The 13,653-nt window shown below is 37.8% G+C and overlaps 1 protein-coding gene across 6 annotated transcripts in view; it reads left to right on the top strand.

Annotated features, from left to right (window-relative positions):
- Window positions 1–13,653, top strand: part of LOC105196443 (teneurin-a) — a 480,887-nt gene that overhangs the window by 249,774 nt on the left and 217,460 nt on the right. Inside the window, exon 1 of one of the 6 annotated variants that reach the window (XM_039446052.1) lies at window positions 5,614–5,818. The exons of the other annotated variants lie outside the window; for them this stretch is intronic. Coding sequence (XP_039301986.1) covers window positions 5,689–5,818 — 130 coding nt within the window. The 5' untranslated portion in view covers window positions 5,614–5,688. Of the gene's footprint in view, window positions 1–5,613; window positions 5,819–13,653 lie in introns of those variants that run through there. 6 annotated transcript variants of the gene reach the window in all.

Raw genomic sequence — 13,653 nt, 5'->3', positions numbered from 1 at the left:
TTGATGTCGAATCCTGGAACGCGAGAATTTCGCCCGCCTCGCAAGCCCATTCGGCTACGTCAACAACATCATAACTCTTCCGGTAAGCGAGTGACAGTAACGATTCCGTGCAATCCCGGCGCATTTGGCTTTTATGAAAACAAATCAGCAGCCGTTTCTGCTGCATCGCGCGGATACGTTCAAAACAGTACTTCGCTCAACCGTCTACAAAGCGCGCGTCATCATATTTTTTTGAAAAGGCCCCGGGCATGCATGAGCGCATGTTTGAAGTGTCGTTTCATGTACGCTAAAGAGATTCGGTTAGTTGAAATGTTGCGCGCACCTTTGATCTCCAAAAAAATACTCTTTTCCGTGTTTGCTCATCGTGCGACGGATATATTTACTCAAGCTATCCAACGCAATAAACTTTCCCGACCTCGTAATTCGCCGTCACCACGCGCGACATGGCCGACGATCATTCTCCCGTATACAAAAATAACGCGCGCGAAATATGTGGACGGCGTGCGACGAAACGCTCGCCGTAAGGGCGGCGGCAAAATAATTAGACGTACGACTAAAATCAACAATGCGGGAAAGGGCAACGGTCGCATAAAACGCGCGTCACAAAAGTTATAAAGATATCGCGGATCTCGCGAGGGTGCGGCCACTGCCGGCGTGACGGCGACGCGAATGAAATCGTGAAATACTCCCGGACGTGTCTACTTTGTTGCGGGTTTATTCGCGTTACGTAATCACGACATATCACGCGCGGCATTTGTAAGGCTCCGTTCGTAGCGCGATGTGTCGGATGTGCGTTGGACCTGGGATCGCGTTTGTCCATGGTGAAGCGGACGCCGCGTCCGTTATATAGCTCTATGCGAGTAGCGATGCATCGCGATGCACCGGGCGCGCGGCGAGTCCGACCGACGTAATGCAACGTAAAATATGGCAGGTACGCCCGGCCCGGTCTGTGTCCTAATTACGAGCGTATCGTCTGCTGTCCCAGTTAAGGGTACATATATCCGGCAAATGGGAAATTAGTGAGCAATACTTATTAATCACGTATAATTAAAACGATAGCTTCGCTCACATAATTAATTGCCCCCAATCTGAAATATATTCGGTCTAATCCCTCGATAAATGCCACTTCCTGCGGACACCACTTTCGAAATTGTTACATTATATATTTATCGCAGACACCAGAAAAAAATTCACATACTTTCTGTCCTTGATTAATATCGCAAAAATATACGCTGCGTAAGAAATTATTAATTGGATAGAACTAGTTAACATGTATATTTAAGAAAGCGTGTAAGAGGAAGTATCTAATCCACAGAGTACGAAAAAAGTTTGCTTATTTTTAGAAAATCTTTTAAAGAAAACTCATGCACATATTCTTGTGCAATATAAATTTTGACATGACTAAATGTTTATTGTTTTTACATTACATAAACTTTAAATTACATTTTTCAAGTTAGCTCACACGTATTCTCAGAAACTATTAAACTACTTCAACTATGTGTATATGTAAAGTATACGTCCGTTTATTGCCTGAACTAGAATTAGTAAAACATATTAAAATAAAGCAGTTTTAAAGAATAATTATCATACTTGTTAACAAAACTGATTGACTTTAATGTGCATGAAAAAACAGTTAATTTATAGATGTCGCCCTAATTTGTGCGCGAAACAAATTTTATATACATATGTGTAAAAGTTGAGGTCGACAAGTAAATAGTTTTTAAGAAATAATGTTTGCTTTAAACCCTTTCGTGTCTAACTCTTTTCTAGGAATAATTAGCATCTAATTCACGCCTTGCTAAAGTTTTTTGGGTCACTAATTTTTGATCAACATTTCAAAATTCAAAATGGAAAATCAAACTATCGCTCAAATCCAACAAAATTTAATATTTTTATTTAAAATAAATTTGAAATTAAACAGATTTTTTTTAGAAATAGCTTTTACGTTGAAAACTTTTACTTTCAAGATGAGCTTTGAAAGAACACGCTATCTTAATTTTTATGGAAGATATATGCATTTTTTACTTTTACTCCATTGTACAAATTTTTGATAAGATATGCAGATCAAAGAAGAAAACTTCCAAGGATGTTAATTTTTTTTATGAAGAGTTCTATTCTTTATCTTTAAAATAAGCTCAAGAAGAGATTGCTATCTTTATTTTTGTGAAAAATATAAATTTTTTAAGATTTGATACACATATGCAAGTAGGCACGAAAGGGTTAAACCTAAAAACATAAAAACTAGTAAATATTCAACCATATAAAACTTTGTATATATTTACTAAATATGTATATGCACATGTGCAAAAACTAAAAAAAATATATGCAATAATTTTCACCATTTTCAATCATACGTCTCTGATGTTCATTTCTATTCAATAAAAATTAATTTTAATTATTTTTTATCTTCTTTTAACTCTTAAAATTAGAAAAAAATAAAAAATAAGTTATAACTCAAAATTAAAGTTAATTAATATATAAAGAAATTGACATAAGACATAAATATGGAAATAAAATAGAAGCAGGCATGCGTCAATTAACTTGTTGCTTAAAGTTTAAATTAGTGGGCTAAACGTTGTTGTTTATGTAATTTGAACATAATTTTAAAACCATTAGAAAATTTGAAATTGCGAAATATTATTAAAAGCTCAGAAAGATCCTATCTAAATATAGTATTTCTAATAAATATATAAAATCTTCCTAATCAAAATATCAAAGAAGCCGAGAAAATCGACAAAAACATATTTATTATAAATGAATATATAGGCAGAATGCATTTTATATCAACGCATTGAAAAAAAAGTGTCAAATGTATACCGATATACGATTATTACAATGCCACATTGCAAATATTACGATGAAAATTATAAGCCAATATAATAAAAAATTACTCACCAGCTGAATCCATCACCCTTCTCCTGCCAGCAGTTGAATCCCTTCCTTCGATCAAACAGCCACTTGATCCACTCACACTAGTCCAGTAAGTTACCCACAGCACAGAACGATTACATTAACATTGCAACAATATAATACAATGTTGCCTATTGCAGCAGTATTAAAATACAGAGTGATTCCAAGTGTAAAAAGTTTAAAATACATCTTAACCTATTTTAAGAAATTTCAAACTTCAATAATAAGTTTTTGAAATCTCAAACTAAGACTCTATAAAAGCCTGTCAAAGAGCTTGCCTTTTGTATTTCTTTTTTCTTTCTTCTTTAAAAAAATTGTAGCGTATTATTCTTTAATTTCAAACACTTAATATGATTTCCTGTACAAACACCCTTGGTAAATCTAAAAAATGGTTTATTAATAATGAAAAATAATTCATAATACCACATGTAAGCACACCAAATTTCATTAAAATATTTCTAAGCGTTTTCTAAATTTTTAAAATTTCTTTTCTCAACTTTGACACCTATTCTGAAAACAAAGCAATTTAAGATATATTTGGATAATGTTGTATCTTTTCTTCATAAAATAAGAAATATCTCCTTTAATATTTTATACGTAGTTAGGAATTACACTGTATAATTTTCAAAAATACCATACGTTCCTGAATTAATTTTGACACAATTAAGAATCAAAAATTTCTGTACTGTTAAAATACACTGCACTGCAATATGCAATGTTGTAACGTCGCAGCCAGCGCCGGCTTATATACAGAGTAGCTTCACTAACTTGAATTAATCTGAATGTAAAATTTCCACACTCGGAATTTGGCCATTTTTTTCCATATTATTTAGAGTTTTTCACTGGCCAAATTGGTGCGCAAAAATTCACAACGAGCACCAACCTAGATAACAGAAAAAAGATAAGTTACCAAAAAAATAGTCTTTAAGATGTCAAGAGATCTTTTTACTAATTTATAGATATTTTCGGGCTGTACCTACCTCCTCTCTTCCTTCCCTTCACCCGGCTAACTGGTAGAGAACTCCGCACTCGAAGTTCTGATAAATTGCCGGCTCTGGCTGGAGCAATGTTTCTCCAAGCTTCTGTTCTGTATGGGAAGCCACCGTTACAGATGTCAGTCATTATGCAGGCACTCCCGAGACACGAATTTCGCGCACGACGACGGATTTTCGAGCGTGGTGAATCCTCGATATCGCGCGGGAACCTAACCTACGCGGCAGGGGATCGCGTCTACGAGCCTCGAAACGCCAGAGCCATCGTTCACCTTTGGTTTCACCTCTCGTAATCGGTCCATCCGAAGAATCGTACGAGCAACAAATCACGTTCACTCGCGGCACACCGTCGACGTCGCATCACCGACACGACCGACGCATTCCACTCGCATACGCACTTCGGACGCTGGCGCGTAAACACGCGAGACGCAGCGCTCGCTCGCGACAATTCGACGCCATCACGCGGGACTCCGACGTCTCCGTCGCGAAAAAGGCGTACGTGAAACATTGCCGACATTGTCCGCGGCGTTTCAGGACCTATGATTATTTCGACCGGCGCCAAGATTCGATGCTCGCGAGTGACACGTCGATCCCGAACTCGCGTGTGCCGAGAAACGAGTGGTCGTTCCACAACTTCCACACAAGACGCAGAATGCGGCTCGCAGGCTGCAAATGCGGACACGATAGCCTAGAAGCGTCAGTAGTACTATTGATGCTCTTGTCCGACTGTCGCGATCTGCGAGCTGCGTGATACGTCTTATGGAGAATGCCCTTCATGTGTAACGACAACGATAACAGCGTACCGGACAAGGAGACGGACGCGGGAACGCGGGCGCGAGCAACCGTGACGTATGTTGTACGCACTGAAGGTCGGCCTTTATGTAATCGTCTCTCTGATTGGTGGGAGTGACGTCACGCCACTTATGCCAACTTGTCAACTTCTCGGATTTTCGACGAGTCCATTAACAGACGTCCGTCGCGGTTCGCGGTGTCTGGTCGTTTCGTGCGTTTCCTCGGTGAGGAAAGGAGACTGCAGACACGACTCATACGTTTTCCGTTTGGAAACATTGTCGATGCGCGTAGCGTCGTGGGGCTACTTCATTCGAAATGACGACGCGAGTCAAGGAGACAAACAAACCGCGAGACAAGATCGCGAGCGTCTCAACGTCAGTAACGCGACATCGCGATCGTCATCCTGTTTTAATATGTTACCAACGCTGGTCTCTAATTTCACGGCAGTTCGACGACCGCCGTGCATTCGGCTCGTTGCTCCGACTCGGAGTCGAGTCGGAGCGCTCGTCGCCATTTTGACTCCGATAGTTTGGTACACAAGCGGTCATTAATGCCTTCCCTAAGGAGGTTAGGCGCGTTCCAGACACATGCATCGCATCTAGGTATTTATCACGCATGATTGTTAAATCTGACCAATCTGGCAAGTCAGATTTAACAATCATGTGTAATGAACACCTAGATGCGATGCGTGTGCTGGAACGCGCCTAACCTCCTTAGGGAAGGCATTAATGACCGCTTGTGTACGCCTTCTTCGCGACGGAGTTTCGCGCGTCGGTGGCGATGGTGGCGTCGAATTGTCTTCGCGCGTTTACGTGCTCGCGTCCGAAAGGTCGTGTTCGTTAGTGGTATGCGCCGGCCGTGTCGGTGGTGCGACGGTGCGCGCCGAACACGGTGAACGTGATTCGTCGCTCGTGCGATAGATTTTTCGGATAGATCGATTACGAGATGCGAAACCGAGTGAACAACGGTACATCGCGTACGGAGTCAGTATGCAATGTCGGTCAGCGTCGTGTGTTCTCGTGCGTGTCTCCCCGCGTCGAAACCATCGAGTCGCGTGTGCCAACGAGTGTCGAAAGTGCCAGAGGGTCCAGCGGAGTACGAGATAAGCTCGCTAGCCAATTCAGGTATGTACGTATGTAACAGCGTTGAGCGTGAAATCAACCGCATCTCCGTGTTCGCGGTACGGCGTCATCTCGTTGGTCAGCGTCGGCGAACTTGTCGCCGCGAATATGTACCTCGAATTATTCAACGAATATTTCTTGCAACACCGTAGGCGACGAGAATCGACGTTGTCTGTCTTAAATTCGTCGCGGCTGTAATACGTGCTCGGAAACGCCACGCGAAATAGCCAGTGACGTATTGCATTAATAAACGCGTGATCATCCACGCTCTTTCGATCGATCCGTACGCGCGTGTGTGTATGTATGTGTGTGAATGCCTCAGGACGGAATACGTTTATTACATTTACATTACATGCCGAAAGTCCGACACGTGTGCAGATTATGTTCCGTTGTCGGTTTGCAAGTTGCAAACTCAGATGCGAAACACGATTCGCTTTTTGATATTTATCGCTCTCTTCTTTTGGATATTTCTGGGCTGAATAAGACTTAATTTATTAAGTAATGCAGCGTAGCTAAAACTACTTAATAATTTTACGGTGTTGATTTATGTATCCATCTGCAAAATGTTTCAGAAACGGCTCAACTTTTTTAAACTTTGTTTTTACCGGTAGATAAAAATTCTTAACTGTACCGAAACAGAATATGAGTCAAATCAGTTGACTCTAAAGGGATGAAAGATTAAGGTTAATAAAATTCTTTTAATGAAGTTCTTCCAATTGCAATAGTTTTTAGCTACGCTACTTGCATCTGTTACAAAAGGTTTATTTTATTTTTTAAAAACTTTATGAAGATAATGAAATACACAGTTAGGAAATTTATGTTACATTTAATAGAATTTTATGTTAAATTGATATTCAACGTTTTTTAGTACTAAAATAATTCAATTTATAGTAAATGAAAAAATAACGTAAACATAATGTAGTTTTAAACGTTAATTCTAAAATGAATGAATAAAAAGCATTTATTAACGTATTATAAATATTAATTTTATTAGATTAATAGATTTTACACATATATTGTAAGTCCTAAATAATCCAATGAAATTTTTGTGTTAATTGAACACAATGAATGTATTAGAAAACACAAATATTATGTACAAATTTAATACAAAAAAAGTAATTTTGTAAACAAATATAATTTGGAAACAAATTGGAAAAGTGTATTTCTAACGAAAGTCTGGCTTTATTTCAAAGTTGTTAGCAGTTGGGGAAAACTGGAAAATCGTAGAAAAATCAGGAACTAAAAAAATTTATTAACTTAATAAAATTAATACTTGTAATACGATAATAAGTACATTTTATTCATTTATTTTTGAATTTACGTTACAAAACCTCATTATGCTATTTATTCATTTACCCATAAATGATATTGTTTTATTTTGACACTAAAAAATATTGAGTATCTGTGTAACACAAAATATTTAAATAATTACATTATATATGTTAAATTAACACTCGAATTAAAAAATCAGTACCAAAATTTGAACAAGGATTGTTTTTAACATAAATATAAAATGTTTTTTACTGTGTACACAGAAAAAAAATTAATATCAAATCTACAATTTATTTTATATATGTATAAACAAAATTTGATATAAAATCTTGGAAGAATTTATAATTTTAAACAGACATAATTTGCTTACATGAAGAGAAAAATTGTCTTCATGTAAGCAAATTATGCTTTTTTAAGATTAAAAATTTTTCCAAGAAGATTTATATTCTTGCTTATACTATGAAACGATGAATTTTTGATTTGATACTAAATTTTTTTCTGTGTACAATGTTTTTTAATATTTCCATAGTTTTTAAAAAATACAATAAATCAAGACCCTTTTCAGTTTTCTCACATATTATATGTATAATGTATTATTTACTCTGCGGTTTAGCTACAATATGACTTTTCAGTTTCACTATTAATAGATTACAGGATAAATCGGATATAATGATTAATATATGCATACAGTTTCCGTACAAACTAACGGGGTTAAATTATTCACCCTTCAATCGAATCTAGCCGATCACGTACGTATTTCTCGATGACCGAACATTCCGTCGAATTATCCACGGCGAATCACAATGCAAATTACGGGGAAAAGAAAACAACTGCGTTATTCAGATCGAGTTCTTTCTCAGGAAGGTTCCCTCATGCGGTGCGTACGCGCGCGGTACATCTCGTCTCTCGTCCCCCGTTCCGAAGCAGAAACCCGTAAAAACGGATGCGACGCGAGAGTACGGGAACAGAGAGAGATTCACCATGGAAACGGGGGCGCGGGGACGCGAGCAAGAAGGGTCACCATAGAGGAAATAGCCCCGGCGTAGGGGCGGACCGCGCCTCGACGTAGGACGCGCGAAGGGGGTTTCGACAATTTTTTACAATTCGCTTCGCGGCGACATATGCCCCTTAATTCTCGAGGATTAAGGAGGTATAAAGTTTATAAGGATTTACGAGCGCCGTACTGTGTACGTACGTCGAAGTCGGTATTCATATACACGTATATCGCGCGGGGGGAGGGGATCACACGTGGCCCCGCGGGGTCGCGCGGGTTGCCGCAATAAAAGCGAGACGAGATCGTGGAGTCTTTCATTGTGCCCGGGCCACATTTCATTCCGTCGCGCATACGCGACGGAAAAAGCGACGAAACACCGCCGGCGACGACGTTAGACTCGTTACCAACCGCGAATGATATAAAACAATGGATATTTATTTATGTAGTAAAACGGAGGAACGCAACGCGACTGCGGGCAAATGCGGCCCCGCCTCGGAGTTCGTAATACGCACAAACGTTACAACGAGTAACGCGAATTTTGCGCTTTTCCAATCGCACCGTGCAACGTTCCGTAACGTTACGAATATTCTCTCATAAATTCTACATGATACTGCGAGCTTTGTTACTCGATATTTTGCTGCAGATCGCAGATTTATCAAGCGCTTTAATTGTTTGACGCTATTCTCCGGCGGCTTTAATTACCGTTTTAACGTCATCTTTTTTTCGTCTCAAAAACAAGCGTCAATAGTCGTTGTGCATCGCATTATTTGTCTTAAGATTGTAACGTGCGCGGTAACACGCTTTGTTTGTGCATGCAGGACTTGCATGCTATGTTTGTCCTTGCATGTTATTACACATGGTCTGAAAACAGAGCTCGTTGTAACCCGATGTTATACGAGACACGTGAGTGAATACACTCTGACTGATTCAAAATCTGCCTGTCGATTCTACAAACTCCTCCAAATTATCCACACTTCCTTTCTCACACTGTTTCAAATTTTTCTGACGAAAGTCTGGGGTTTAACACAGAGTTGTTAGCGGTTACGGAAAACCGAGAAATATCAGGGGAAAGTCGGGAAATTGAGACAATTTTATTAACCTAATAAAATTAAATTATTGTAAACCAATTCTATAAATTTCTAATTTTTTTTCAATCATTAAATGTAATTTAGAAATTATTTCAGGAAACATTATAGATATTTCTTATGATTTTTAAATATTGTAATGAACGAAAGATATCATGTTAACGATGTTTCATAAATCACTCACAAAATTATAAAAAAGTTATATAAAAAATACAATATTTATAAAATGCTTCAGCAGCCATGCATTTTTTGAATGGATTTATTATTGCGATTGTTTTACCTTTCGCATACAAATAGAAAAGATACTCCTCTCAAAAGTGCAATGAAATTTTTGTTTTATGAATGCTTGAAAAGTGCGTTAAAAATTTTATGTCATTATTTTTCATACATTTAAAAACTTTTTGTAATTAATAAAAAATTTTAATATTTTTTTTGTTTTTATTAAATGCTTCTTTTTGGTTTCACTCGAGAAATTTTTTCAAAAAGTGACCGAAAAAATCGGGAAAATCAGGGAATACTTTTTTCCGTTTTGCTAACAATTCTGTATCTCGACAGAAGTACAGTTTAAGACTTGATTCTCAGAACATTTCGATTATTCTCAATTTGTCAAACCGCTCGCCTAGAAAGTAAAAAAAAAAAAAGAAAACGCGTACGCGGTGCAACTGAATTTCCCGCACGACTTTCTTTTCTAACTCTTTTGAGCGATAAATGTCAGTTTACTAGCTGCTAAATCGCGGCACGTATACGCTTATATGGTGGCGTTGGGCGAAGAAATCGGGCTGCGTAGCCTTCAACTAACATTTGGAATAGGGAAAAACTTTGGCGCACGCTAAGGATATATATAAAGGGTGGGAGGGGTGAGAAGGGGAGAGTGCCGTCGTCGGAGCGCACACCATCGCGAACTCTTTTATTTGACTTCGAATTAGCCGGCTCGATGCGGTTTAAGAATGGACGGTACGGAGTGCCGACCGCTTTCCAGGTTCGTGCTTTGTTTAGAAATCGCACACTTGTACCGCCTTCCCGTTGCCGCGCGCGCTAACTTATTCTCCGCGTTACCGTAATTGGATCAGCGAGAATTACAGGGAAGCTCGCTTTTAGACCTCTCGAAGGCGGCAAAGCGTTGCGTAGAATACATCCCGATGCGCATTTGGACTCCGGCGAGTGGCCGCAGTATTTACCTAATTCGAAATAACGCTTATTTAATTTTTTTTTAACATTCGCGGAGACACTACTGCTGATAATTTATGCATTTTACCGGCGACCGGATGTAAAACGCGTCCACGAGGGTACATAAACACTCCCTTGTATTTGATTAAACTTGGAATATTCAAACTTGTGTAGGCACTTGAATTAAATACAATTTTTCATTACAAATTTTTATCTCACTGTTGCCGGTTTTTTTTAAATTTGTGAAAAATTTTTTCACGTTACTTTTAATCGTAGGAACATAATTATTAATAGTTTCGTATTTTAATATTCAGAAAACGTACTGCACCGTTTAATTTATAAATGCTACATAGTTGAGATGAATTATTAAAACTGTGCCATATTTTCCATGAACTACATAAATAGCAGTGTTCTATTTCAGCTTTACGTATAAATGTGAGTGATCTGTATTCTCTATCGTCACCGAAGATAGATTTATTCAAATCGAAACTTTGTATTGACAAAATTTCAATACAAATTTAACAACTGGTTTTTAGCCCACACGTACAGATTCAAAGTAGAAATAAGATCGCAAAATTTAACTCCGTTCGGCAAATTTATCGAGATCAATTCGTGGCGGCATTTAACACAGTGATATTCGAGCGACGCACCGCGTTTCCTCTCTGTAATAATGATTAAATGAATATACACTCTCGTTGGGGGAGAGATATGGACATAATGCGTAAAAATCTCACGATGTGTAAAATATTTCACTAAATATTCGAGGGAGGACAACCAACGCGGTAAACTCCGTACCTCTTCCTACGCACGGGCAAAAAAGGTAATGTGCGCGCGTACGCGTATATATATGTATGCGTGCGGCGCGCGCGTACGTCCCATACGTAGATAGCACCCAGCATCCAGATATGTACGTTCGCTGTTGATTGAATGTGACTGTCGTGATGGAAGAAATTTCGCGAGGTACGTCACACCAATACGAGCGCGAGCGGGATGAATATGAATGAAACGGGTTTCCGGTCTGGCTGAGCCCGAACCAGTTTTACATTTGCATCCGTATTTGTCGAACGCGAGGGGTGAGTAATAAAGGCAGTCTAATTTTCTCCTCTTTTTCGGTAGCTTTGCACTGTACACACCCCCGCGATGTTTCGCTCGGTGGAAGCACACATCGGCGCAGTGCGAAAAAAAAAGGATGCCTAGCAACCGCTTTTCGATCGTCGGGCCGCTTGAGTGCCGCGCGTACCCCTAAATATGTTACAATAAATTGCGTCTTCGTACGTGCGCGTGTTTTCGCGCGTGTACATGGAAACGCGCCTTTTCTCAGCACATTACCGAACGCGTGTTGGCACGCGGAATACATTTAAATGCGTTATAAGCGTTATGAGCGCGCGAAGTTTCATCAAAATTCCTACGCGACGTCTGCCATCAATTTTTTCACTGATCTGACAGACACGACACAAGTACTTGTACGTATATATAAGCATATATAAGTGTGTACATATATATATATATATATATATATATATAAGGTTTCAATAACTATTTTAAAATTTGTTCTATTTATTTATTTTATAATGCAACTTACGTTGCATTATAAAATCCTATCTTACTAAAGAAACAAGTTATTTAAAAGTTAGCTCTCAAACTGTTAATACACATGTGTATATACATATATACACACATATATGAGAGCTAACTTTTAAATAATTTGTTTCTTTAGTAAGATAAGATTTTATAATGCAACGTAAGTTGCATTATAAAATAAATAAATAGAACAAATTTTAAAATAAATAAATAGAACAAATTTTAAAAAAGTTATTGAAACCTTATAGATATTTATATTATTATAGATAGATATAATAATACAGATATAGCATGTGACATCTATATTATTAACAAGCATAAATGCGAGCCGTTTGAATTACCGTCGTTTCCTTCATTATTAATCGTGTATTCGTTTGACTGCTCCATTTTTCTCTCCTCAATAATGCATTTGATGCAACTGGGCACTTATCCGTGTCCGAACACCACGCTTTGTCCCGGCAATCGATCCTTTTCCATTTTGATATCCTCTTACACGACGTTTGCCTCGCAATAAATATGGGTATGGGTATATAATCGATTCTTTTAATGTCAACAAAGCAACACCGTTTCGCCTGCGTGCGCCTGCCGATTCTTTGGTGTTAAAATATCGTGTTACGCGAGGCAGATGTCGGCCGGAAAATTCCGCGAGCGTAGTTTCTCGCCGTGTGCGCGTATTATCGCCGGAGCGAGCAATCTGTACGTGGCAAACGCGGTTTGCGTGTAATCAGGGCATGTTACAGCCGACGTTACAACAAAACAACCCAGCTTAGACCAACGTGAAAATAGTCATTAAAAAAATCATATCACTGAAAGCTTGTCCCATGTCCTCTCCAAAATGTGCAGACTTTGAATTCATACTAAAGCCCGTTAAATAAATCCATGCGCTTGAAATTTTTTAATTTTGGCGCAATTACGTAATGCTGTTTGATTCATTTTCCTGTACTCTTACGCACATGCGTTATTCTTGTTAAAAACTATAACATTTGCTGGAGACATATGTTGAATATTTCATCAAACAAAATGGCTTTATTATTATTAAGTATAATGCAGTACCGTTTGAGATTCATAAAATTGATTCATAAAATAGTTATTAAAGGCGACGCGCATAATAGTATGAAGTATAATTGATGCATCGAATATGTTATCAATGTAATGTTACAAAACCTATAAAAGTAATTAACGAATTAGTTGTAATAAGAGACTTTGTATTCATGTGTCGTACGTAACATAAAATTGCGAGATAGGCAAAATCATTTTCAAATGTATGCAGTAATAAATTCCAAATAATTATTGTCAGATACAGTTATTCTCCGTATATTACAATATTACAATGAACGATATTATGACTCTTTTGACTTTATAAATTGGATCAGCTCAAAAATTTATATGTACTATCGCACCAAAAATATTCGACTTCAAATTTTATTGAATTAATTTACTTTATAAATATAGTTTCTTCATTTATCAATACCATGCTTCTTGGATATTTAATTTATCTATGATATGCAAATACTTTAGGTTATTCTGTATATGATTAGGAGTAAAATAATATATCGATCGTGATTAATAGCTAATAAAATAAGGAGTAATTAGGAGAGAAACGGAAGAGAACGAAAAATACTGTGACATTTGCTTATATCTGTTACATGGACAAAATAACATATTTATTTATTTATTTTATTTATCTACTTCAATTGGCTGCTAAAATGATACAAAAATCGAGCTTTATTTGTTCAGGG

The sequence above is a fragment of the Solenopsis invicta genome, chromosome 2 (genome assembly GCF_016802725.1).
Source record: "Solenopsis invicta isolate M01_SB chromosome 2, UNIL_Sinv_3.0, whole genome shotgun sequence".
NCBI classification, from domain to species: Eukaryota; Metazoa; Arthropoda; class Insecta; order Hymenoptera; family Formicidae; genus Solenopsis; species Solenopsis invicta.
The sequence above is the reverse complement of the archived record's forward strand: the minus strand, read 5'-3'. Positions and strand labels throughout refer to the sequence as shown.